The following is a 26943-nucleotide window of genomic DNA, read 5'->3' as shown; positions in this document are numbered from 1 at the left end:
CTTATCTACACTTATCTTATCTTCAGTCTTTAAATAACACGGAGTTGGTTCTATGGATCATTAGAACATTAGATGTTCACCACGTTCATCCTGAACATAAATGCTTCAACTAAATGGGTCAAACCCGTCCAACAGTTGGACATTTGACACAAACTTCATCCACGTCGGGTCCGTCCTCGGGACCAATGAGGCAATGATGTCAGCACAAGGTTCCCTGAGGAAGTCGCTGAGATATTTCTTCATCATCAAAGATATAGTATTCTGTTTCATCTTAAACATGTCAATCAAGAAGAAATGATCTACGCACTCCAACACCTGAACCGACTTAACACATCCCAGAGAATGATGAATGTGGACCAGTACACCTGGATGTTAGCATCATGAAGATATGGAGGGTCACCTGGTCCAGAGGGCTTCTCTTCCTCTTCTTTAATCAAGAATGAAGTTTACATTTCAATAATACGTTTAATCACAATGTGATCTAAAAATCCTGTTTTATTTTAATTTGCCAAATACAGTAAATTATTTAGTTTGAAAAGCAAAAACTGAAATTCACCAGTGTGCTGAAATGAGGATTAAATTATGACGAACTCATCATTTTAAAAGGTTAAGTATTTCTGCTAAATATTGATTAAGCGCTCTGATGTGATAGTCAGACCCCGTCACTGATGGTCTTCACCGAAGTGTCCAGATGTGTCTGCAGAGCTTCTGAGGACGTGAATCCAGACCTTTCTGGAGCACAAGTGACTCTTAAATAAATGATCAACACTTTTCCCTCACCGACCTGCGATCAATCTGGGATTATCAGAGTGGGACGCTACCTGGAGGACAAGACTAATCCCACTAATCTTATCAGCTGCTTGTATATTCTGGACTTTGGACCCGTTTGGACCAGGTGAGAGTCAAAGACTCGATGGAGAAACGTACGAGAGAGTCAAGCCTTTTATTCTCACAAGGTTCCACAATTTATTTGCATTTTTCATCCAGCTCCCCAAGTACACAACAGCAACACAAACAGTATGAGTGGACAAAGCACACAGTCCCAACGGTTTTATTGTCAACATGTGGCCAGATGTGTTGTTTGGGAGTTGAACCTGAAAAAGGAAAGTACTCGGAATCTTTCAAAGGCCAAAATGGATCAAACATGCTGAGATACAATCAGCTGCGTGAATACGGTCGTTACCACAGGTAGCAACGATATTTACACAACTAAACAGATTATAGAGTCACCGGCTAAATACATTCAAAAGGAGGTGCATCACAAGCCCAAATGTTCAGTTTGTGTTTAAATCATACTAAATGGGTCCGTTAGGGTCAAAGAGGCTTTTCTACACTTTCCTTCAAACTCTACGAGAATCTGAAACAATTTCGAATTGAAGAAAAAGAAACAGAAATGTGATCTGATCAATTTTACTAATGTTTCATGTTTTGAAAATAAAAAAACAACTTAAAACACTAGTTACTTGCTCCGTCAGGTGACTTTGTGTTTGTAATAAATGGTTAAAAATAAGAATAAAGAGTGACATTCTTTTGAAAAATAAGTGAAGCCTCTTACTCTTAAATCCATTGTGTGATCAGGTGGATTATCCGTAATCTCTATTCTTGTATCTGCTTTGGTGTCTGAGGTATGACCTTCTCTAAAAGCCCGCCATCGGCCGCCAGCAGGGTCCCTCCTCGCCTCCCCATGGTTCCCGTGCCCCCCCCACGAGACACTCGCTCACTCTTCAGTGCGTTGGACATAAAATGACACACATTTAGAGTTTTTTCCACAGCCGTCAGAATAAAGGAGGCTGCATCTTTGAGTCGTGAAGCTCGAGTCCGAGATGCTTTTGGATCAAACATAAAGACAAGATCTGACAGCAACAACTTGCATTACAATTAAAACACTAGAAAAGTCATTTGAAAGGAAACAAACAAAGTGAATCAGCACTAACGTAGTGCATAGAGCATTTGTTTTATTCTCAGAAAAAGGCGTATTGACATTTCTTTTCACAAAGATCCACAAAGTCAAATGTTCTATTCTTTTGTGTTTGAACATCGAGAGTGACCCCTGACCCCAACGCGCTTCGTCTCCCTCACGACACAAATACCAGACAAACACTCAGGTGGTTCCTCCTGCAGAACAAACCCACTTTGACCTTTGTGAGGAGTCCTCAAAGCGACCTGCTGGTTTGCAACCAGTGCTTAAAAGTGTGTTCCCATCGAAAGGAGATCAGAAAAGAAACTACACGTCCATTCTTTACGTCCGTCTCAAGGCCTTTTGTCCCGTTTGTGCCGCGTTAGGCCTCGGCTCCTCCTCCTCCTCCTCCTCCTCCTCTTCCTCCTCCTCCTCCTCTTCCTCCTCATCCTCCTCCTCCTCGCTGAGGAAAGCCCAAAAGTTCTCGGCCTCGTCGCCGGAAAATCATCTGCCGCCCCATCCTCGGCCATTTAAAGTTTGTGCTCGTCATCCAGGTGAAAGCAGCGCGTCAGCTGCACGCCGAAGGAAGTCCCTTGTCAACAAACGCAAGGTCTTCAAGGCGCCCCCCCTCCCCCCCCTGTGGTTACATGTCGATGTCCCCGTCGTAGGCCAGAGTCAGGGGCTTCTGCGTCGGCAGGGAGGTCTTAGTCGACTGGAACGGTTTGCTGCAGATAAACAGACGAGAGGCAGCCGTCACAAAGAATTCCACCATCTGATAAAGACAGAATACTGTGAGGGGGGGGGGGGATGTGTGAGGCCCACGATGGGGCTTCTTTGTTTCTTGTACTCCGTAAGGAGTAAAGATGGAACCTACCAAACCAGGAATGAAAATGCAATAACGAAGAGTATTAAGATGAATCCCACGGCCGTCACGGCGTAAACCCACAGCTTCACTCGTCCGTCTGTGCAGGCACAAAGCACATTTAAACATATTTACATCTACAGCTCTTCTCCTCTCACATTGTAGACCAAGGCCCCGTTTATTCTCCTTTTTAAAACAACTTCATGGTCAACTGGGTTTCTTTTGCTTCCTTTTTGATGTTGTTGCTTTACAGCATGAAAGGAAAAGCAAAGACATCGGCCTTCAATGGATTCAACATCGCTGCCCCAGTGATCCCTGGGAGGATGAGTTCAGTACCTGGGCCGACGGGTCTTAGGGTCCACTCGCTGAACAGGTCCCGGGCCTGAGACGGACCCGGCTTCAGTCTCCCAGAGTTGGTCTTCACGTCGGCTTTCTTGCTGTTGTCCACCCCCGGGGTTCTGGTGCAGTAGTCCAGGAAGCCATGCGTGGTCATTACTTCGGTGTAACCCTTCTCACACCCGCACACCCCGCTCTGCATCGGGGGGGGGGGGGGGGGGGGGGGGACAACGTCATTTGAAGGGGACACAAGGCGACTGCAATCGTTACTTATTACTGCAACGCGCCGCTTACAAACCGGTTCGCCCTGCGGACCAATCGGGATCAAGACAGAGATGCAAATGGGCCGCAGAAAAGCCAAGAAAACACACGCAGTGGAACAAAACAGCTCCCAGCGTTCTTATTATGGCTTTAATTTGCATCTAAACGCTTAAGTAGAAAGCCTTGGTAGTTTGGGAGTGCAGTAACGTCGAGGGGCCTCTGAGGGGCAGTAAAACGTCAAGCACCAGGTTGTTCTTTCTTATTTCACAAGTGTTTGAGTGCAGTTTTCCCCCCAATCTGTGTAATCCCCAAGAAACACGTTCATTGCTATTAATGGTTTTATTTAAATGCCTGTTCTGGATAATTAGAAATGTCATTTTTCTAAATCCATTGACCTAGAATCGAGTAGCAGCCGGGAAAAGGCAGATAGCAGAGATCAGAGTGAGACGATCTTACCGGTGTGCAGTGTGAGAAGGGCTTGGTGCACAGAGGATGGCAGTGTCTGACCGGGGTCGGCCTTTTCTGAGCAAAGCACCCCCCTGAAGGAAGACAACAGGTTATTGTTTCTGTTCATTCAAGTCATCGATCACATGATGAATGTATCGTCACAGCTGATCAATGGGCTCCGGTGCCTATCAGGCTCTGTGATCAATTTGTGAACATTGAAATCCCCACACGGAAAATGACATGTCCAAAAAAGTAGTGCTTTGGGGATCCAAGACGGAAGGTTGTTCCCTCTGGGCTCCTGTTTTCCAGGAACACTTCCTCACGGCGATAAGATCACATTCGTCTACTATTTACAGCACAGGGAGCCTCGAGCTTTCTTCATGTCGCCTCTTCTCCCCGAAATACAAATGCCTGATTATTTGGATACGCATGGAAAGCCTCGCAGCCAAGGGTCCGGCTTATTGATTACTTAAGAGGCAGAGCAGGAACAAATAATGTCTTAAATTCAACAAGAACGCTAAACATTTTTAACGAGAGTGTGTGTGTGTGTGTGTGTGTGCGTGTGTGTGTGTGTGTGCGTGTGTGTGTGTGTGTGTGTGTGCGACGGGCAGAAAGCACAGGAAGATCACACAATGATGATAACTGATACCATGTGGTTTTCAAGTTATTAAAGACGCACATTGCAGGCTGTAACCCACATAAACGATATTTGTTATATTTGGATATTGTGAAGAGAGATCGATACTTGTTCATTCACCTGAACCAGGAAACACATTCCAAAAGGATATTTTGTGACATAATGAGAGATATATGACTGGGCGGAGATGAATGAGGGGATTCTCTCTGTCATGGCAACGCCTCCAAGTTCCCCTTTGGGGAATGAAGCGTTGGGATATTGCGCTTCTCGCTGCATAGAAACACGAGACGTTTCGGTTGGGTGCAACAAATGAACCACCGGGACACTTTGAGCTGCAGTCTGCATCAGGCCCCATGAGACGCATATTTCTACAGGAATGCCTGCGTAGGTCCCTCTGCTCCGCGGCGTCCACCCACCGGTGACATTGACGCCATCCGAGCGCTGACACCACACCAATCTCTGGTTGTTGCTCCACCCCCCCGTCCTCCACTCGTAGCTGTGGCATTTCCCCCCTGTGGGCAAAGAGAGGCGCAGACAGGGCTCATTAGTGCATCTCCGGCTGCGCCGATCATCTGAGCTGGAGAGAGGTTCTAAGCTATGGAGATGTAGGTGCAGCAAGAACTCAGGACAAAGTGATACCAAATGCAGTAGAATGTAAATGATATGTATATAAAAGTGATGAACACACGTCTCTCTTGGGTTGATGGGTTATTGCCTCCATCTGTACAGCAGCCACGTTGAAATACGACAGCCAATTAAATGAGTCATTTTGAAGTGTTAATTTGTGACCTGGCTTCAATATTCACTGCGTTGTTACATTGTTGCCATGCAGGGCTCGCCATTTGGAAATAACTTGCAATATCTCTTCTACTTTTACCGGCACGCATGTCAATAAAGAACAAATCGAGCCCTTAATCCATAATCTCTGTTGAGAGCTATCGCAGTGTGTGGGCTGTTTGTGGTGCAAATACCACTCCCATGAATTCCCACAGTAACAGTGCACCCTGATCAACAAGGTGAAATATACCTGTTCTGTTGCCCCCATGAGTGTCTGCAGCAGATTAAACGTTTACCACTGATCCCTCTCCTGGAACAAAGGCTTTTCTTTAGATACTAATTGGGTGTCATTTTATAGACAGAATGAAGCTCAACTCAACAGCATGTAAAAGCTGGTTTGACCTCGGGGTCACGGTGATGTAGAAGTGTGATCAAGGTGTGTCCGGGTGTGGAATCAGGTGTTTGCTTTTCATACAAGTGGCAGATTGATTTGTGACTCAGCCGATAAACCTGTATTTCTTATTTCCTGTCGCAGCATTAGCATTTCATAGAGTTTCTTGCCTCTCTTTGACCCGTGAGTGGACTCCAACAGCTCTGGAGGGAAATCTTTGGCACTTTTAGCTAAAACCTTCTCCGATATGTTGTCGCTCCCTTTGTGTGTCTGCGTTTGGTGCCGAGCAGTTAGCACCTGGCGGGTTTATCACAGGTTATTCACTAAAAACTATGCTATAAAATATGCTATAAAGCTCCACGGAGCTGAGGGGAAGAGTGGAGGTCGGGGTCCGTCGTACTCAACTACTACCACACACGGAGCGGCAGTGCTAACAGCATCGATTACACTTTTTTATTTCAAGGCGCCGGTATATTGGTGCTGGTTTTCTCAGTACCTTTGCAAGGCTGCGTCTCAAACACCTGATGAGGGCAGGCGCCCTGGTTCTCCATGACCTGGACGATGACGGCTCTGGAGCGGGCCTGGCGGCCGGTGGTCTCGAAGCTGCGGCCCTCCACGCAGGTCAGCTGGCAGGAGCTCCAAGACGACCACACGGTCAGATGGCAGTCTCCTGGGGGCACAACGGGAACACGCAGCACGGGTGGGCCTGATCAATGACGCTGTCTTTTCTGATGCTTCTGTGCTCCGCTTGCCAACACCATTTCCAGGAATACTTTATGGCTCCGCTGCCAGCTCCAGGAACATTTAAAAAAGATCGGAAACCACTTGCGCACACAGCCGAGGCAGATAACGTACCAAATGCACAAAAACAAATGACTCAGACAGCCCAGTGGGTATTCACAAGTAATAGACACGCCAGAGTTGTGAATTATAAAATACAGGCAGGAAACCCTCTCCTCTTGGTCCTCTTAGGAGAAGCACAGCACGTTTGATTTGTCAAATGCTTTCTGTGGAACAACGCTATAAAAAATACTTTTCCCTGAAGGTCAAGGTATCCTCAATAGGGTCAGCTCTTAGTGATGTCACAACCCCTCAGCCAGAAGAGCCCCGCCCCCCCCCTGTCTGCGGATCGGCATATCATTATCTTTCATCTTTAAATGGATTGACTCCATCAGTCTGCGCTGGTGGAAACCTGCTGGAGGCCAAAAACAGCAAGACGTGGGCATCACGCGCTGCACATCACATACGTGTTGAGAACCCTTTCAAACATGGACACACACACACACACACACTGAGGCACATCTGCTGCGGCCATCAAACACTTGTGTTCCTGAGCCAAGGCGAGTCGAGTGATGAATGGAGGCGAGGAGCAGAGGCGAGCGAGGGACAGACGAGCAGAGGCGAGCGCCGCGAGTCTCGTTGCACATAAGCAAACAAGATCTTTGCTCGGGCTAAAACCGTTACAAAGGAGATCAGAGCTGTCTTTGTATCTATTCTACAAAAAACAAAAAGTGCTGGTGTAACCGGCTTGCCTGCTAACTAATGAGGACAATAAAGCTTCATTACAGGTTTTCAGTGTGGAAGCCAGACGGTGACAAATGAAGCAGGTCATTGCTGTCTGTGGTATCTGATCACGTAAAGTTGACCACGATCTGCTGGCTGCTTGTTGATTGACAAGAAAAGATTCCAAACCATGTCATAAGTGTCTAATTTCCTTGTCAAAAAGATCAATTAAAAGCACTTTGTGAGTGTTTGATTTCAGCGTTCCACTAAATGTTTAAATGTCTATGCTCTGGTTGTCTCTAGATGAAATATACTGGAGCCAGTTGTTGAGGGAATATGTTTCTTATTGTCCAATATTCATGCTATAATCAGCTCGGAGAAATTGGGTAAATTAGGGATACAACTATATTAATATATCCCTGTAGATGAAGGAAAGGGAGAAGCCAACAGGGCAAGGCTGCAAAGATCTGGAGACAGGAGTCATCGTGACACGGGGGGAAAGGTTTAGGAGAAGATAGTGTAGAGACACCAGCTGTGGGGCAACGGCCTCATGTGTGTGTGTGTGTGTGTGTGTGTGTGCGCTGGGAGGACTCAGCCACTTAGTCCAGCATCCACATACCACATGAAGGGGCTAGAGAAGGACAAGAAGAAGAAAGACAGGAGAAATGTATGGACTTAATGTGTTGCATCATCGCCTCGTTAGTGTCTTCCCGTGTTGGTGCTTCAATAAATCTGTGAGTTGACTACATCCAGATCTCCAGTGTGTTCTTTGAATGCTGAAAGACCTGGTCTGTGAGGATGTGAGGGTCCTCATTTTGAGTCACAGAGATAAAGTCAATAAGTTAGAGAATACTAAATAGTGACAACTACAAAGTAATAAATCCACAACATTTGGCGAAGTGGATTAACTGAATTTACCGTTAGATTGAAGGCATAATGATGTTCTGCCATCACCTTGTAAGAATGTTGCTCTAAATGTTTTCATCATTGTGATGCAAAAATAGCAATTAGAGCTAACTAGAATAAACCTAAACTAGTTTAGTCATCACAAAGTTCTTTCACTTACTGCTTTTGCGATAGCATTAAATAAACTGTTAATGTTATCAAGGACGTTCTGATTCAAAACCAGTTTCATTTTGATGTTGTATAATTAATGTTGTAAAATTCTTCTCTCTGCAGTCAAGATTCCGTAGCTGTTAATTGCTTTGCTTTGCACTAGACGTTCTTCCACCCTTTTAACTATTTCTGGGGGTGCTACATTATGTAGAGTCAAATGTGTCTCTCGTTTAGTTGCTCACTATTGGCTTTGGCAGCTTTGAGGCTCTTAGGTACTCTATTAAACATAAATGTGAACTGTTGTCTGTGGAAGAAGACATTTAGTTTGACCACGTGATGATGTCGAGGTAAAAGGGTCATTGGTTAATCTATGAGTTTTATTGATTTTGCAATAATTATTCATCAGCCTGGAAATGTCAAACACTCTGCAGGGAAGACGGTGCAATGGCAGATTCCAGGGAAAGAGTTTGCATTGAAAAAAAAGAGGAATATTTTACGGAGCAGGTGACCCAGGCTAAGTGACTGTTGTTGCTGAAGGTACAATTGCTTCATTTGACCAGACCATAATGTTTCATTGTCACTAATAACAACACTTAACACATTAGTGTTACCTGGACACGGGACGAAGCATGGCTGCTCCATCTCCTGTTGGATCTGCTGCCGCAGTTTGTCTCCACAAAGCTGCTCGTCCACTGGCTGGGGGGGAGACTCGGGCCAGCTGCCCGTATGCACCACGCATGAGAGGCTCCTCCTCCGAAGGCCCTCCCCACACTCTGCACCCTGCATGAAACATGCTCTTTTTGTAAGGTTTTGCTTCCTCATCGTTGTTTGGGTACGAGGAAAGTTGATGGATTGGATTAAACCAAAATAAAGGTACCTCCTCTCCTGGTTTGATACTTACTAATAACTTTGTTCACATTGAAATCATTTGATAATCGACAATTTAACTTAAAGGGGACGTTATTCCTATTTGTGAGATGACAAAAGTGTTTTGTCTTCAGCCGTTGGGTCAAAGCGTTTCCAACGTACAACGCCACATACGCACAACGCGACCCCCAGTGGACTGTTTAGGAATAGCAGCCACTTTTATAGAAATGCAATTTATGTCCTTCTGTAATTCTCACAATAGCAAAGTCATCCATTCAGAGTGCTTGTCCTACCTCCACAGCGCACGGCGACCAGTCGCTGAGCAGCCACGTGTAGCAAGGCCTTATGGTACACGGCTTGGTCTGGGTGAGCTGAACGGGACACGGCCGACCCTCCTCGTGAGCCTCATGCAGGATCCTCCGGGTCCGCACGGACTGACCTGCAGGACATCAGGGCAAGGAGCGATAGATCCGGAAGTGTGGGTACAGGGCTCTGATATAATCCAGGACAATGGCTGCTTTTAACATGACAGAATCAGGGAGTCCATAAGAGTGATATGACTACACTAAAACAAAACTAGATACATCATTAGACAACCATGAAGAAGAAATGAATAAACAGAGGCTGTGAAATATTCTCCTCATGATACACTGGACTAAGTGCCATAAATCTGCATCATGCAAAGTGTTTTGCTGAAGAGAGCCACTGGTAATAGGTGTGAGGGAAACTTTGGTCAACGGCAACAGTTGAAAGGTGTGGCTTACAGGGCGAGTTTGTTATTCTGTAACAGCTCAATGTTTGGGTCCCCTGAGGCTCCGTGGAGGCCCGGCCTCCATCAGCCATCCAGTTGAAACAGAAGCTGCGTGTGTGTGTCTGTGTGTTTGTGTGATGCATCGGGGAGACGCTCCGCGGGGCCCCCGGGCGAAAAAAAGAAAGAAAAGGACATTCAGCTCTGCCGTCTCGAAAAAATCAAACCAAAACATTAGCGCTCCCGTGAGATCCCGACAGAACAAGATCCTTGCGTCGCCTGACACAGAAACAACGCAAATCCCCCATCAAGGCTGACAGATGTGATTCACAGTGTGCGAGGATGAACGGAGAGAGAGAGAGAGGGGGGGGGGGGGAGAGGGAGAGGCAGAAACAGTTACAGCAACAGGGGCAGAGCTGAGAGAGAGAGGCTCAGGGTCTGGAGGTCAAAAGGTGGAGACTTATTGTAATGAGGTGATCGGTGTTGACAGACAGTGACGCCACATTAAAATTAACAAACCTCAGAAGAAACTGCTTTTACGTCTTTCTAATTGAGATAATAACGTTTGGGCTGCCCTGAGAAACCCAGCACGCATTAAGGTTACATCACTGACCTGTGTATATTGCGTGAGGTGATAACATGAGTTTCTCAAAGTGACAACGAGGTTTGTTATTAGGAAGCATTTACAAAATCATACAGAAAGGATGTATATTTTATTTAGGAACACTGAATCATTTATGACCATAACGTTGAACTGTATAAAATTAGTTTAATCTCAAACCTGCTGTTCTCCAAATTTAACCTCAATTACTGAAACTGTGCTTCGTACAGCATACAATTATGTCTTTATATAGATATATCCACTGTACCAGTCAAAAGTTTGGACACGCTTTCTCATTAAAATGGATCTATAGTCACATGAAGGAAAAAAAACCCTCTCAGGCAGACTGTTTCCTCGTATAAGAAGGCTTTCTCGTAAATATTTTAATGCATTTAAATGTATTCATGCACAATTTAAAATCTGTGTGAATGCCTAAGTAGCAGGAATAATGAGGCTCAGACTCCGGCTCTGTCTATCGGGTCGGTCGCCCCATTGGTTGTGAGTGAAGCGGTTTACCTTGGTTACCACAGGTATACGAACATTCCGCCCACGGCGACCACTCGGAGAGAATGCAGTTGACAGGACAGTTCACCACGCAGCTCTCCGACAGCTTCCACCTGTTGATCAGACCGAGCTGTGGAAAAAAACAACAAGTTAACTACAGAACAACATGATTGATCTCCAACCAGTGAGAAAAGGTTGCAGCGATGCAGAGGCAGTGCTGCGTTTACAGTAACTGCTTCTTCTAGACCTCCATCTACCTTTGAGCGGTGGAGTCAAGGCATCTTCATGTTGGCCAAACTGCTTAGTGAGATGTAAAAGGTGCTACAACCTGTTCACTGAAGCAAAATGGGCAACTGGGCTTTCAATGATATTCAAGGTTGCATAAGATTTCCAAACATATGGCATCGCAAAAAAACCCCAACATGAGTCTTCTCGTGTCACCTGCAGGATGTGAACATGTGAAACACAGTGATTACCTGCTCGCACTTCTGCAACTCCGCTATCCTTCCATCGCTACGAACACAGTCCACGAGACGAGACCGAGATCCCTGCCCACAGGCGGCATTTTCACTGAGGCGGCACGTGCTCCAGTCTGCAACACACACACACACACACACACACACACACACACACACACACACACACACACACACACACACACACACACACACACACACACACACACACACACACACACACACAGGGAGACACATCTCAACACGAGTCACACCGTCAGTCCTAACCGTATTTTGGGACGGTCTCACGCGTCGACCTGACGTCCAGGTGGTACCTACCTGAGACCCGGGGCCGGTAGGAGAAGCAGGTGCTGTTGAGGACACACGCGTCCGACTGGACCAGCTCCGGACAGGCGGCGCTCTCCGAGGAGGGGGGGCGGAGGATTCGTCGGCTCCTGTTGCGCGCTGCTCCTTCGGGGCATTGCTGCACAACGACAGCATCACCACAAAGAGCACTGCTTCATTTTCAGAGATGTGGTTGACGGAAGAAGCTGGTTGTACATGAGGGCTTTAATTGTACTCTTCATCATACAGTTAATCGAAAGTTATGAATCAATCTACTAATTTGGGTTAAAATATTGTAACTTTGTGCAGCACGAATTCTAGATTTACTGCTGTAGGTTTCACATTTTATAGGTGTTATTGTTTAGAGAAAATCCTTTTGAGCAAAAGCCCGTTTTAATTAAATCCATATCTTAAAGGAAACATTAAAGAGAGAAAAGAAATATAATAAAAGAATTTGACAGATAATAATACGTATTTTACTTTTAAAAACTATGCAGACAGGATATTTTGTTGGAAGGAGAAGACCGTTTTCCCGTCTTAGCAAAGCTACAAGGAAAGAAATGTTGAGTAATACATTATGCATCTCCTTTCCACCCGCTCTAAACCCCAGTGATGAAGCGTATGGGAATTACAAGCCACCCAGGATCTATGTTTCAAGACATTGCTGCTTCATCCAATTTGAATCAATGCGATTCTGTCCCTATTTCCAAATAAACCGGATCATCCCATCCCTTCTTTCATACGGTGTTGTGCCATGTGAATAATTAACAAAGCCATGTAGCCTCCCAGGATTGGTGTTTTCCAATAATTTGCTCAATGATATTGTTTCCCAAACCAAGTGGTTACTGCTCTTGAAAAAACAAGAAACATTTGTCATTTGGAACATGACATATTCTTTAAATGTGATATAGCATAGTTATGAGATAACATATCATGATTAAGACCAAGTGACTTAAAAGCCAAAGTACAGGTTGCTGCTCTGTTGTTGTGATTTTACACTAAAAGGTAACGCAAATTCCACTTCTACCCTGCAACTCAGATCCTGGAATCCGGATCCTGGTTGTTCAACATTAAATGAAAAAATAAATACTGCTGCCTTTAATGAGCAATAAATGCTGCATTTCCAAGTGTCCTGCAAAGTACGTAAACTGTAAGAAACATGAACCAGGTGGGGCCTGATATTTTACAGCTGCAGTTGAAGGCAGATGAGCATGGGTGTGAAAATATTTGAGCTATCCATCAAGGTCACTGTAAGAGTGGCTCATTTAGCGTGTGCCTACACGGGGATGCAAACCCGTGAACATAAAAGCAGAGGATGTGTGTAAATGTGGCATTTAGAGGAAATGTCAGATCCGGGGGGGAAGGAGGCAGATTGTACAGAGAAAGGTGGAGCTGCGTTTGCCCCTCCGCTCTGGATGGATCACGCCGCGCTGCTCAATCACTGTCGCCCCCTAACGAGAGGCCTCCGCGTCAGGCTGACGAATCAGCTGCATGGATCATGTCATGTGTCCCCGGATGTTCTCACACCCATGCTCACGCATTTGTGTGCTGCACGCGTGAGGCCCCGCAACCTGCATGCTTAAGTTTGCCTTTCGGTCAGTGACGGATTGGAATCAGGATCTGAATCTTTTTGGCTGAATAAAACAATGTCTGCTTGTTTGTGATGAGCCAGCTGAGTTCCCACGGTAACATTATGCACATATATTGAGCTCCATCACGCTGTCATCCCTAATGTGTTGATTCGTGTCTCGACCATTTGACTTTGACCTCAAATTATCCCTAAACTCTGGTCACTGTTTTTAACCAGTAATTTAGCATTTAAAGAACCCTATAATTTGAAAAATGAATTACTAACACTACCTAATATTTTAGAGGTGTCAATAATCGCTGAATTTTTCCTTTCCCTTCAGTTTGAATCACATGATGAAAATGCGTGTTCACAACTGGATGTTCTAAAATCATCTCCATCAGATACCATGGACTAGCATATTTTAGCATTCCTGTTTTCACCAACGCTGTTTGCACGATGTTCCTTATGAGGAATTACGATGTGTTCAGGATCTCCATCCCTCCATCTGACGTTAAGAGTGCTGCCTGAACTCACAGATTGAAAGATTGATTAAAACAAAACGTCTGTGGAGAAATCGCAGTCCAAGTGAGTAATCTCTTTTTGCCCACCCTGCGCTTTCTCTGACTCCAATGTTCCGGCCCACTGAGCTGTTATACAGGAAACATATAACACGGCTACATGACCAGAGGACCAGCAGCACGTGGCTGCAAACACGGGGGAACCTATGTGACGTAGTCCAGGACTTATAGTACAACATGTTGAATGACAAAAAAATGTCAATTCACTCCTCCACTAAAATAAATGTGTGCATCACGTGAGTATTTAATAGTATGCAGTTACTGGACATCGGTATGACAAAAAATATTCATCAATTTTGTTAGTCAAAGAACTGAGTGTCGGTCATTTGCTATCTGGCCATGTTATGCCAATGATGACAGGAGTCAATAAGTGACTCGATCATTGCCACTTACCAGGGGGCAGTTGCTCCAAGGTCCCCAGGGTGCCATGACGCAGTCCTGCGGGCAGGCCACAAAGCACAGCTGGGCTCTGGGTGGCGTTTCGTCCTGGTCACACAGGGAGTCCTCCAGCGTACGGTTCTCCCCACTCGTTCCCCGCTCCACACACCTGGCAGAGCAGCAGATACACATGTGGGACCCGTCTCCTTTTGACCTTCCAAACACATATGTTTAGTCAAGTTTAAATACATTTCAATTGTTTTTTTCTGAAATCATCATAACTCCTTTATACATTGTATACATTTTGATTAAAATTAATAATTACTCTGAAAGTTTGTAACAAAGGCTGAAAACCGCCAAAAACTACTTTGATTTGATACATTTTTATTTGCATCTGTTCTATTTTTCAGCCTCTTGGTGGTTGGTTGGTTAAACTTATGAATCCGTGACTGTAACTAAAAGCTAAAGGCTCAAGTGTGAGACCAATTAAACAATTACACCAATTTCTAATGTCCTTTGGTGTGTAATCCAATACCAACACCCGAAAACGCTGCCTGAAGAAAAGGTCGACGTCACCGCTCTCCTCTCTGTGGCGACTCAAGGCGCAAAAAAAAAAGAAAAAGCGCTGCACAAATACATCCAACAGCTCATCAGGTTTGTGTGGCACTACCTCTCCCACGGCAGTGCGGGGGCCATCTAAAGGAACGCTGGCAGCGAAGGCGCGACGCGGCGCCAGGCAGCCGCTCACTGACCTGATCTTGCGGCTCTGGACCCCCTCCCCGCAGGCCGGCGCGTCCCCCACAGCGGTGATGGTGCAGATGGACCAGGGCTCGATCCGCCACTCGTATTGGCCGCATTCACTGTAGCACGGCGCAGCCTCGTACACCTGCAGGTGTGCACGTGACAAGCACACGCACGGACAGACGCACACACACACACAAGGAGAAGAAACACGGGCGAGGGGGTTATAGAGATCAATGCAAGCGAGTTTAATGTCAGGAAGAAGTCGGTTTTATTTTCCTCATTAAATCATTGAAATCGAGTCACAAATGAACAGGGATGCCTTGAACTAAAGAAAAAGCCTCTTTCAGCCCAGCAGGGCTCCGAACGATCTGATGGCATGTTAAGAAAAGGACCATAATGTAGTTCTTTGATTTTTATTCATACTCTATGCATGACATGGAGAGGACGACAATGGTCGGGGCAAAAGGCCCTTTAGTTGAGGATGAAATTGGTTGGATGTCGAGCATTTTCACCCCTCACTTAATCATCTCTCACATGATTCCAGCACGTCTGTAAAAACCAAGGGAAGAGCTAGCGAGATGTTCCTGTAAACACATGTTTACTCTCAATCTATCTAAAAGTCTGCAACAGTAAAAGCTTTACTCTGGAGGACAATTTGTGGAAAAGCTACGACAAGCTGTAATGGATGGCTGTAGGTGTGTGTGTGTGTGTGTGTGTGTGAGTGTATAGAAAGGTAGTGGGTGTTGAGTGTTCCCTCCCCTGCGGACCGCACAGATGCCTATTACACACCCTCATCATCTCCCATCTGTCCCTGCAGATGCCCCTATTGGGCAAACTGGCAACTGCTATGCTCCCAGTGTCTCCATTAGCAGGCTGAAACACAATTTCAGCTCAACCGCTAACTTTCGAAAGTAGAGAAAAAAAAATCTTTTCAATGAGTTTCCACAATATATGCACAGCGGTGTTGTGCACCGATACCATTCATTGAGTGACGGAGCATGTGACTTTAAAGCATGGAATCTTTGATAGATATTCGATTATGTGTCGGCTGGTTAAACCTGGTGCTCTAGTACATCTACACACACATTTAGGAAGGGCTCCCAATGCAGAGTAAAGCAGAACAGACCATCAGTTAGAATCAAGTGGTTCTCTTTGGTAAAACGTGGCAATCTACATTCTGCTATTTGTTTCCTTTTGATCACTTGAACTCAAAATGAATGATTCTTTGAGCAAACCCAAAAGCCTTATTGCCTATTTCTACAATTAACTATATAAGAATTCATTTAGGTCCAAATAAAAGCAGATGGAAGATTATCTGAATGCAATTTACATAATTGGTTTCCATCCATGTCAAACTCTCTCCAACCCTAATGTTCTTTCTCTCGTATGCGGCCTGGGGGGATCTGGCATGCATCTTGTGTTCATTAGCTGTGTCAGAGTATGTGAACAGAATGAACGGCACTGACCTGAGCCTGCGTGGATGTCCGTATTAGCAGTGCATGACAAGCCAAGAAGTGGTGCAGGGGAGAGAAGAACAATGATACGGTCATTAGTTTAGATTTTGCCTGCAGTGACAGAAATTTATTGTTTTTCTTAAATTAGATTTTTTTAAATACTGCATTCGGCTTCATTAATGAGTGTATAGGATGATTAAATACTCCATCATCTGCAGTGATTCTAGTGGCCCTGGATATTTTGCCAAAATGAATGATTCATAGTGTTGAAAGTTTTTAAATGCTGCAGTCGGTCGCAACAGCTGTGCAACGGACATTTCTGCAGCTGAAGGCAACTCCGATAAACTAATTTGTCTGGAGATGGTGAGAGGGTGGTCAACGCCAATGAGCAGATGCTCAGAGTGCCTATGTGCTCTGTATCTAAACAAGGATTTCTAAAAATAACTGTTATGTTGCTAAAAAGAAACCGCTCAGGCTCGGATTTACTTTTTTTCCCCGTAGTTAAAGCTGGAATGAAATCGAGCTTCCTGAACCCTGTGATGAAAAGCTGTGCACACACACATTTACACGCTGTAGGCGCCAGCATGACGATGCCGGGGCATACGTCCCAAAATACAACGTGCAAAGCGCCAACAACCCCCCCGCCCGCCTGCAGGAATGGCACGTTAATGTTGACACAGAACGCCTTAAAGTCTTCATTGCATTGAAAATGTGTTCGGTCGAATGCATCCTGCCATTGTATAGGAATTTATACCATTTTTAATTTTCACCTCTAGCTGACAACCAGACAAAGCATCTGACTGATTGTCAGCTAGCAAACTTAAACTTGGCAGCTGGGCTTACGTAAGTGGGACAAAACACCGTCTAGGGGCTCACAGAATAAATGAACCCAATCAACTGACTGCTAATTGTGAAATAATACATCATTAGAAGCTCTGAATGAGGCAACCTGCAACCAGTTATTGTTCGGGTGGGTTTTACAAACTGAACACGATACATACAGCGGTGAGTCTCAGTCGAATGTCTTCAACAACAGAATATTTACATAATTTACAAATACAACAACAATCCCAGCATCCGGCTGGAAGTCTCCGGTTTAGCCAGCACTACGATTTGCCACAACAGTATTGGCAGAAGCACAAAATGCCTCTTATTTTCATACATTAGTATCATCAAAGCTTCAAAGAGACATGCTTGGGTCAGAAAAGAATGGCTCCTTTGAGGAAGACTGTTGGATCTTTTCACATCTAATGATCGCCTCCCAAAAAAAACTTATTTACAAAAACAAATGTATGATGAATGTAACTTTATCATAAACCCGGTTCTTCACATTTATTTGCAATATAAATATGGTTTAATGAGCTCCAAGAAGGAATCCATCACAATTACATAGTAGGTGTTAAAATGTGTATTTTGCTAAACGTTGTGTCAGACACAGTGAACACGCAATCTTAGCTTTAATGATCTCTGGCAGATTGTGTGTTGAGCATGTTCCTATGTGTGTACCGCTGGGCTCATCAGCCTGATATACACATATATACTGTATATATACATATATATATATACTTTGTGCTCAATGATGACCGCTGGCCAATAGAGGCCTGTCTTTAAGTCTGTCTCTGTGTGTGTGTGTGAATAATTAACAATCACTCAGAAAAAAAAAAAAAAATCACAAATCTTGTCATGTGATTAGGAGGCGGGACATAGTTAATGCGGGTGGTGCTCTGCGGAGTAAGAGGGTCAATGCAGCCTGACTGAAATAACAGGTAAAGAGAACCAACACGTGATGGACAGGCCTCTGCTACGACATGACGTGTGGCTTCAGGCTCCACCGAGCAGGTGAGGGCTTCTGCATGGATTAAAACCAGTATGTGTGTGTGTGTGTGTGTTTAATGTTTGAGTGAAAAGTGCATCTGCAACACTTTAGTTTATTTTCATTTGCATTCACTCCCGTCAGACGCGATAGCAGCGGCTGTTGTAACTCTCTAAAGTGCAGCATTCTAGTTTGTCGCCCCATGTTATGAGCAACTTATCACATCAGCACCCGAACGCGGCCTCCAGATACACAACTACAACGTCTCTAAAATTGATTTCAGAGCATCGTCAGTGAGTTTCTCTCTCTCTCTCTCTCTCTCTGACTGGACGTCAATACATTTCTACTAGATTTATGTCTGCCATCCTTCTTGGCACGACGCAGGGCGATGCCTCGGCTGTCCATAATTACGCAAATTATTTGGCCATCAAGCTCTATTTCTAGCTCCAAAATAATTCCATTAGTCATTTACTTTGTTATCCATTACCGGGACGCAGCTCAGCAAGACAGTTTTGCATTAGCGAAGACGTTTTTGCAAGCACTTAACCCTTCATCAACCTTTAATAATCACCCTGGTCAAAGATCCTTGTCACACACTTACACAAACATTTGGGAATGAGCTCCAACCCTTTAGCTCTCACTTAGGAGAAGTTAGTACATCGCTATAGTCACACACCATTTTCACCGTGAAAATACTGGACCCCTTTGTCTTATGTTTCTTGCTGAAAAACTCCACTTTATGTCTTCTCGTTTTATTTAGATATTATATATATATATTTCACGTTATAATGTACAGTAAAATGTAGATGAATACAGATCAAGTGTTTACTTGATTAATGTGTGTGAGTTCAGTGGTTGTATTTATTACAGACTACAGTGATTCTGTCTTTAAATAAAAGAAATCATTCTCTGTTACCAAATAACAAGCATGTATTTAATATTCACCCAGTCACTAACTACATTGTTATTAGCAGATAAAAGCTGTGATTAACCTTTGTAGCTGAATTAAAAGCTGTGGACCATCTGCGTACCTCGAGGCTCAAAGAGGAAGGAGAGGCTCCAAAAGCCTTTTTTTGGTGGCAGTGCCTCAGGCTGCCTTAAAATGTGCACGCTTTGCGGGGGGGGGGGGGGGGCACATACCCAAGCACTGCTAGACGTTAATTACACCTCATTGGCCTTAGGTAGCTCCATCAGCAGTTGAGGTATGAGTTTGGCACCTGAGTGCAATCGGATCAAAACAAGACCGTGAGTTCTCTTTCATCTTTTGATGTTTGGGATCCATTCATTTGACTTTCTATTGGCTGTTGTTTGCTACTGACAGATGGACAACGTAGATGGATGAAGGATTTGATTGTTATGAAATCTGCTATAGATGCTTCTGGTTCCCAGATGAAGATACTCTATTTTTTCCTTTAAGGAACTGACTTATTTTCAGCCAAATTCTGTCTTGCAGTACAAAGACATAAATATCAAACAAAATGCTAATTCTGTTCCTTGAATGATACTTATTTCTGATATTGCCTCTTCATCTAAATTTCACCCGTCCTCCTGTGATTCATGCTTTATTTACTGAACCAGTAGATACACACATTTAATCATTTGAAAATTAACTGCAAAACCTTGATTAATGGTCCACAGTGTTGAAGAGCCCTGATGATCAAATCAATTACAAACAAGGCTTTCTAAAATGATCTTTACTGAGGAAATACATCGGCAGCTACGGTAAAAATGACAGAGAACCGTCTCAAAGAAGTAAACCTTTGTAACAAAACATTGCGATGATGAAGCTTGTTTTTCCCTCGATTCACAGTTATGTTCATCTGATATTATAAAATATTATAAAATGTGCTGCAGCCCCTTGTCAGTCAGCATTTGAAGTAGTGCCCCGACACCCAGGTTCAACCACGGCACTTCACCTGAGGACATAACGAGTATTTACACACGCTCAGTATGTGACGCAGTTTGCACACATGCAGCAGTGCTTATAATAGTCTCCGGTCTCAAATCACAACCCATTCTGTGGCTGTCAGTATTCACAACGCATGAGGGGCCACAAGGGGAACAAAAAGCATCAAGACAAAGCATCTCATTCAACCAACCTCCAACAAGCAGATCAAAAGCACACATGGACAACGGGTCGATTGTATTGTGTTCTGTGGGAAACAGACGTTTGTCCCTCTGAGTTATTTAATACATGAGGTACGTGAGGTAAAAAAGGCAGCTATGAAAGTGTTAACGACAGTGAGAGAGGTGAGGCGAAGCGCTATTATAATGACGAGCAATATTCTTTCTGCCGAGGTGTCTGATAGTCGAGACACTTCTGTTACATCATATAAAAATTATATATTCATATCACTTGATATTTCAGCATTTGGTGGTTAACACTTTTTTCAATTTCTCCTGTGATTCTAGATTTGATTTGCCTTGTTACGCCGTGACATCTGTGAGCAGTCTCCTGTCGGGACGTATTCCCTAAAAATATGGCACAGTAAATCCGTGTGGATCCATTACTGCATCAGAATGTGGATGTTTTCTTTGTTATTCACTTCGATCCAACCTTGTGGACCCAAATATTTGCGCACCAGACATTTTTGACTTTCAGAGCCATGCATTAACAATGAAGAAACCCTGGCGCACTTATAATCACTGAGCACCAGGAGAGATGAATAATTTACTCTCACAAGGAAGTAGACAATGGAGCTAACAAATAAATTGCAGGACGCCCCATTGTGACGACGTACAGGCGGAGCGGTCATGTTTCTGTCTCGCTGTCACTAGACTGATCCTCCGAACCCTTCCTCATTCCTTCAGAGCATGCGGCGTGTGTTCTGTTTGGGTTACATCATTGTCAGAGAACGAGTGTAATGTTTCTTTCTAACGGATTTTGGATGGGAGGGTGGTGTAATAGCTTCTGCAGAGTAATCTTCACCTAATCTAATAAAGAACAGGACAACCCTTGTTACATCCCCGTGCACGCTGCGGATATCAAACCCGACAGGCCGCCTGAGCGGATTAGAGCTGCAAACCTGCCTGAAAGCACACGGACTGTAGTCCCCGCTCACAGGAAGCTCCTCAGTGAGCGCGTGAATCGCTCGTCTCGCTAACCGTGGTCCTTGAGCGTCTTCTGCCCGAGCACAAAGTCTTACCTCGTTAGCGGCTGTGTTCAAAGTTGACTTTGACTCCTACGCGCTCCGTTTGTCGCCGTGGCCATTTTCCCTCGTTATTTTTTTCGCGGTGGCACTTTCGTCTCGGTCTCCCTCTCTATCTCTCTCCCTATCTTACTGGCTCACTCGACCGTGAGATGAGAGGATGAGTTGTGGAGCAACTGTAAATTCCATCTCTGTCGAGCCGGGCCGCCTCTCGCTGTGTGGCTCGAGGGGAAACATCTGTTGGTGAGCGAGGCCACACTTTGGTTAGAGAATAGTTCACAGCGGGCAACGGGAGAGAAGAAGAGGCCCATTAGGAGGTTTTTTTAGAGACTAAATGAAGCAGGGAAGACCAACCGCATGGGGTCCGAACAGTGAAATGCACTGGCTCAAAGACAAAAGCAGAGGTTTTATTTATTTTTTAAGTCCCTCTCAAGATTTCACTTGTGACCTTTCCTCGTTGAACACAACAACGGTGCCTGCTGAACTGGAGTAGAGGTGATGCTGTAGCGTTGTTCCACCCACACCTCCTGAAGGATGCACTTCAGTTTAAAATGGCCAATTTGATAACGTTAACAACGACGGCCTCCTCCCGCCCTCGGGACGAATCCGCGAGGGCTTCCGAACCGCGGACAGCTCCGATTTCAATGGCGAGGGTTGTTGGGGGGCATTACCGACCTTGTTAGTGGCCACTTAACCATCTGCACACAGACGTCCTCTACGACACGCTGGAAATATCTTCTGCACAGCCGGGCCTCATCTCCGTACTGACCCCTGTGCAACTTGAGTGTCCTTTCATGCCCCATTCGAGCGTACGGGCGGCATCCATAAAACGCCTCTCCTCTCTAAACCATGACCCCCCCCCCCCCCTGAGAGGTGTGCCGCCGGCACGGCATTTGGGTCTATGCGTACGGGCGAAACCTGACTGCGGAACATCAAGAGCTCCCATCTGCCCACTTCTCCACCGCCCTGTTTTGGGACAGGGCGCGTGTTTTAAAGGCAAGCGATTGGGTGGAGGAGGAGCAGGTCGTCCCAGCGGCAGATGGGCGATAAACCGTATCATTGAAATGTGGGCACAGCGGCAACGGCTCCGCTGTGTATTTACACGAGACAACATTGGCCGGCGACACAAGCCGAGCCGGAGGGCAGTGTTTTGTCTGACACACTAAAAACGCAAAACCACAGCTTGCACTCTATTAATGATCCTGGCAAGATAAAGCTGTGTGTCTGTGAAAGGGTGTTGAGATAATTTGTATGGATGCACTAGGGAGGGGGAAATGAGTGCAATGCCCTGAAACATTCAGCTCGGGGGAGAAGTGACTTGACAACAATGTGGATGGATGATGAAGTGAATGTGGGGCACAGGGAGCTACACAAGCACTGGTGCACACCTCACCTGATTTTTCAAATCCAACTTGGGGCACGGGCGTCCTCCGTTGAACGACTTCTCCCTGAGCCACTTGGACCTGGTCTTCAGGCCGCTGCCACAGGACGCACTGCAGGCAGACCAGGCCGACCAGTCGCTGAGCTTACAGTCCAGGGGGCAAGGGACGTGGCAAACCTCCTCCACGTAGCCTGAGCAATGGCAGAAAGCAGCGAGAGGCCTCATTCAGACCAGGATCACCACGGGCTTGGACTTGCTCGTTTTGACACCAAGAGGCAATTATCTGAACGAGTGTGAACGAGTGCGTAAAAACAATTTCTGATTAATGTGACTGATTATGTCGAGCCTGCATACTGGTAAGTATGCGCCTTGGTGATTGGAGCTTAACAAAATAAAATACCCCCGAGAACAAAAACGTCAAACCGAATGGCGACTGAAGGTGGATTGAGTCTGATTGTCGTGATGCGTTTGAAGGAACGCAAAGGGCCGATCTACGAAGCTGGTAACGCGCTTCGTGCCTGCAATATGTGTCGGTGAGTCCCACCTGAGTCTGTGCAGTGTGTGGGCTTCACCAGGTGTCCCCGCTGGTTAATGCAGGCCACCGCTCTGTAGCGCAGACCGTGGCCACACTCCTTCACGGCGCGGTGGCTGCTCCAGCCCTGCAGCGACCCTGAAGGAGCTGCAGGGTGGTGGAGGATGCACGCAGACCAGTTCCCGTAGGGCTGGGACAAGAACTCGGCACAGGGACACGTCTCCGTCTCTTCCAGAGGGTACAGCTCCTTGTTCAGGCAATGCTCCTTCTTCTTACTGCGACCTGAAGAGAAGATTGACAAAAACCAATGGAGGACTGTTGTGTTGAATTACATCACATCACATGTCATTTAGCTGACGCTTTTATCCAAAGCGACTCACAATAAGTGCATTTCAGCCATAGGGATACGAACTCAGAAGAACACGAAACAAGAAAGTACCATTTCATCCAAACAAGCCAATTTACAACTTGTTATAGATAAGAGCCATCATCAAGTACAATTTAAGTGCTACAATTTGTTAGTGTTTTCAGTCGAGGTAGAGTCTGAAGAGGTGTGTCTTTAGTGTGAAGATGTGAAGGCTCTCTGTGGTCCTGATGTCATCACAGAGCTCCTTCCACCGTTTAGGAGCAGGACAGCAAAGAGTGGAGATCTAGTCCAGTGTTTTGCTCTCAGTGAGGGAGGAACGAGCAAGAATTAAGTTGGAGTAAGGCGTGAGCAACTGAATGGCAATATTGGAAACTCAGATAAAAAAAAAGAATAAGTAAGCATTGTCCATGTTGATCACTACCTTCACTACAAGTGAAAAATAAACCCAGCACTGGTTGCGTACAGCCACAGCCCCGTGTGGAAGGTTGTATTAATTCATTCTTCCCCATAGTTTTGACTTCTTTCAGAGGGAACTGCCTTAACAGCTAATCAGTCATAAGTACCATGTGACCAGTGACCAGAAAGCCCTACTGCCTGCGATGCATATTAGAAGCCCTCCAAATGACCCCTGGTACAGATTATTTGATTCAGCTCCAATTCATCTCTTTTATTTTGAAGCCCCTTATGGGCATGGAGCACTCTTAATGTCCCTGTTACATCACTATTTCTAAACCCCTCTGAAGTTTGGACTTGAGTAATTGTTTTTCTACAACAAAACAACACATTCAGTGCGAGTACAATGCAAAAATACAAGCAAGATGATGTTGTTATTCAACTGGAAAACCATTTCATATGTCTAACCTTTAGTGTGTCATTTGTATGCAAATGTCCCCTTACTTAGGCTTGGCACGTAACATCACAGACACAAAGTCCCCGAAAGAGTAAAAAATCGGCAGCAGCCGAGTGTTCTCCCACCGAGGAGAGAAGTTCTTTGCTTCCTGGCTTTTTGTCTTATTCCCCCTCTTTGCCTTTTCATCTGTGACTCCTCACCGGCACACGGTAGCTGTTCAATAGTAATGATGCGCAAAGAGTTTACGATTTCCAGGGGTCGGCGGGCGATGCACAGAAATCCCATTGATCAGTCAGCATTGCTCTGATCAGGAGTCATTTCGTCATATGGAGCCTTTCAAGGCACACAATACGTCTTTAGTGTGGTATTTGGTGCTTAAGTGTTTCTGCAAAATCAAACGTGATTGATCGCATCATGTCAACAACATCACCTGGAAAGAAAGATGCTCCGTGGACTGGAAGCAATGATTTCAGCGCGTATTTCTTTCCTTAGAAATCGAACATTCCCCCAAAAACACCAGCTCCGACTCTCTTGTCTAATGAGGAGGAAAATGTATTTTCAATCTCAAAGACCCCCATTAAGACCTCCATTAAGACTATTAGAGCTAACCACTCAATACAGTTCACTTCAGGCTTCAAATAATTAGTGCTGTCTATTCCCTCTGATGAGTATAAATAGATGAGCAGGAAAGTAATGGTAGAGCAGCATGTGTTCCTCTCAGGCTCTGTCACTTCTCATTTCAGGACAAGTCACAGATACAAACTGTCAAGCTGTCCATCTTTCCCACCATCGACTGTCAGCTCTGCATCGCTGAACAGTGTTATATAATAGAGCTGTGGGTCGCCTTCTGCTTTCAGCAGCCATCAATTAGCTCCTGTCATCAACATGTCAGAAGTGCTATAGTGTATAGAAAAAAAACTAAAAACTAATCTGATTGGAATCGGTGGCAATCCCCCAGGACTTCAGCAACAATGATGAGAGACGATGCAGGCAAGAAGCAAGCATCTCAAACAAGTGTTTTGACATATCTTTCATGTTTCAGAACTTATGTTGAAACTGTTCTATTGACGAGATGAAGTCATCCGTGAAACATTATCAAGATCAACACTGGCCCATCAATCCAGTCATTCCCATTTATGCCTTTTCAGGAGGAATCATTTCTACAACAGGCAAAAACAGCCCATTGAAACCGCATCCAACACATCGCTCCATCATTAGCGTAAAGCGCCTTTAAAAATGGTAAATACGTCTGACAGGGCAAAAAAAAAAAAGTGCTACAGAATTCTTTGATTCCTGATCCAGAGAGAGAGAGAGAGAGAGAGAGACTCACATTGAATGCACAGGTCAAAACCAACACCAGGAAAGAGTTTGGCTAATTCGGCTGTGTACCGGTGCGTTTTGGGAGTCCTCGGCCTCCTGCGGCCCATCTGCTTCTCGAGTGGCTCTGATTGCAAACATTCGTCAGCGAGTGTGACCTCGCTGCCATCGCACGGCAACTCGCCAACAATCTGTTCGCTCTTCGCCACTGCTGGTGGCTGATTGTCGAGTGGCGGCGCGACATTACCTCACTTTGACAACGGCGTTACGGGCCCCACTTAGCCCCGACTGCAATTTTTCCAAAATAGTGGTTATCGTTACTTTAATTGATCGTAATCTTTGGACTACTTTCCCCGTGTGACATGTCTTGACGGGATGAAGCATTAGCGGAGATGATATTGTCTTCACTGTCGCTCTGCCAGAAGTGGGAAGCCGAACGGCATCTGCAGTGCAGTGAAGTATCTGCTGTGGAGGAGCCACGTATGAATTAGCTTGATAAACATGTCAATCAATTGATTGAGGATGACAGATGTCTCCTTCGGGCAAATGTCAACAAAAAATGTTCCTCCACTTGATTTGTTTCCAATTTTCAAGGCTGATTAAAACACTCAACTGATGCTCTAATATCTTGATGCAGGATCATGTTGCATTTTTCATCCGCATTTCTCTCTTGTTGCTGGTAATCATTTATGAGCAGTTGTTTACGGGTTCAATCACACAGAGATAATTGAGAAAGCTTTTGATTGTAGAAAACTAACAGGAACAAATCATTTTCAGTGCGAGTGGTTTTAATGGGATGTGAAGTACAGAAGGAAACTGTCCCCAAAGACCAACAAGGACCAACCATCTAAAGGTAGTTATACTGTGATTAATAACTGATGTATTAATAGACTTTCAATTACTACATGTATTTTAGACTATAACAATATAAAGTACAGTGGGTACGCGTGTGAGTTAAATATGAGGGTCACAGCAAAGTTATTTACTTATGACCATGTGATATTTCAGTTTTTATATTTCAGATATTTCATCTGCCATGATGGGGTGCTGAGTGAACATTAATGAGAAATAAAAAGAAGCAAATGGCTGCAATGAAACAAAGAGTGAAAAATGTAAAGGGGTC

The 26943-nt window shown here is 45.0% G+C and overlaps 1 protein-coding gene across 1 annotated transcript in view; it reads right to left on the bottom strand.

Moving 5' to 3' along the window:
* Window positions 1-924: 924 nt before the first annotated feature.
* thsd7ba (thrombospondin, type I, domain containing 7Ba) overlaps window positions 925-26943 on the bottom strand; it is a 101834-nt gene continuing 75815 nt past the window's right edge. Inside the window, exons 15-29 of the mRNA XM_037488499.2 lie at window positions 23299-23568; window positions 22767-22945; window positions 14966-15099; window positions 14229-14382; window positions 11682-11826; window positions 11364-11479; window positions 10900-11017; window positions 9328-9473; window positions 8779-8947; window positions 6105-6278; window positions 4857-4952; window positions 3813-3895; window positions 3096-3291; window positions 2772-2859; window positions 925-2622 (exon numbers count right to left, since the gene is read on the bottom strand). Of these exons, the coding sequence (XP_037344396.2) occupies window positions 2541-2622; window positions 2772-2859; window positions 3096-3291; window positions 3813-3895; window positions 4857-4952; window positions 6105-6278; window positions 8779-8947; window positions 9328-9473; window positions 10900-11017; window positions 11364-11479; window positions 11682-11826; window positions 14229-14382; window positions 14966-15099; window positions 22767-22945; window positions 23299-23568 (2150 nt within the window). The 3' untranslated portion in view covers window positions 925-2540. The remainder of the gene's footprint in view (window positions 2623-2771; window positions 2860-3095; window positions 3292-3812; window positions 3896-4856; window positions 4953-6104; window positions 6279-8778; window positions 8948-9327; window positions 9474-10899; window positions 11018-11363; window positions 11480-11681; window positions 11827-14228; window positions 14383-14965; window positions 15100-22766; window positions 22946-23298; window positions 23569-26943) is intronic.

Source organism: Pungitius pungitius, chromosome 10, assembly GCF_949316345.1.
Source record: "Pungitius pungitius chromosome 10, fPunPun2.1, whole genome shotgun sequence".
In the NCBI taxonomy this organism is placed as follows: Eukaryota; Metazoa; Chordata; class Actinopteri; order Perciformes; family Gasterosteidae; genus Pungitius; species Pungitius pungitius.
The sequence above is the reverse complement of the archived record's forward strand: the minus strand, read 5'-3'. Positions and strand labels throughout refer to the sequence as shown.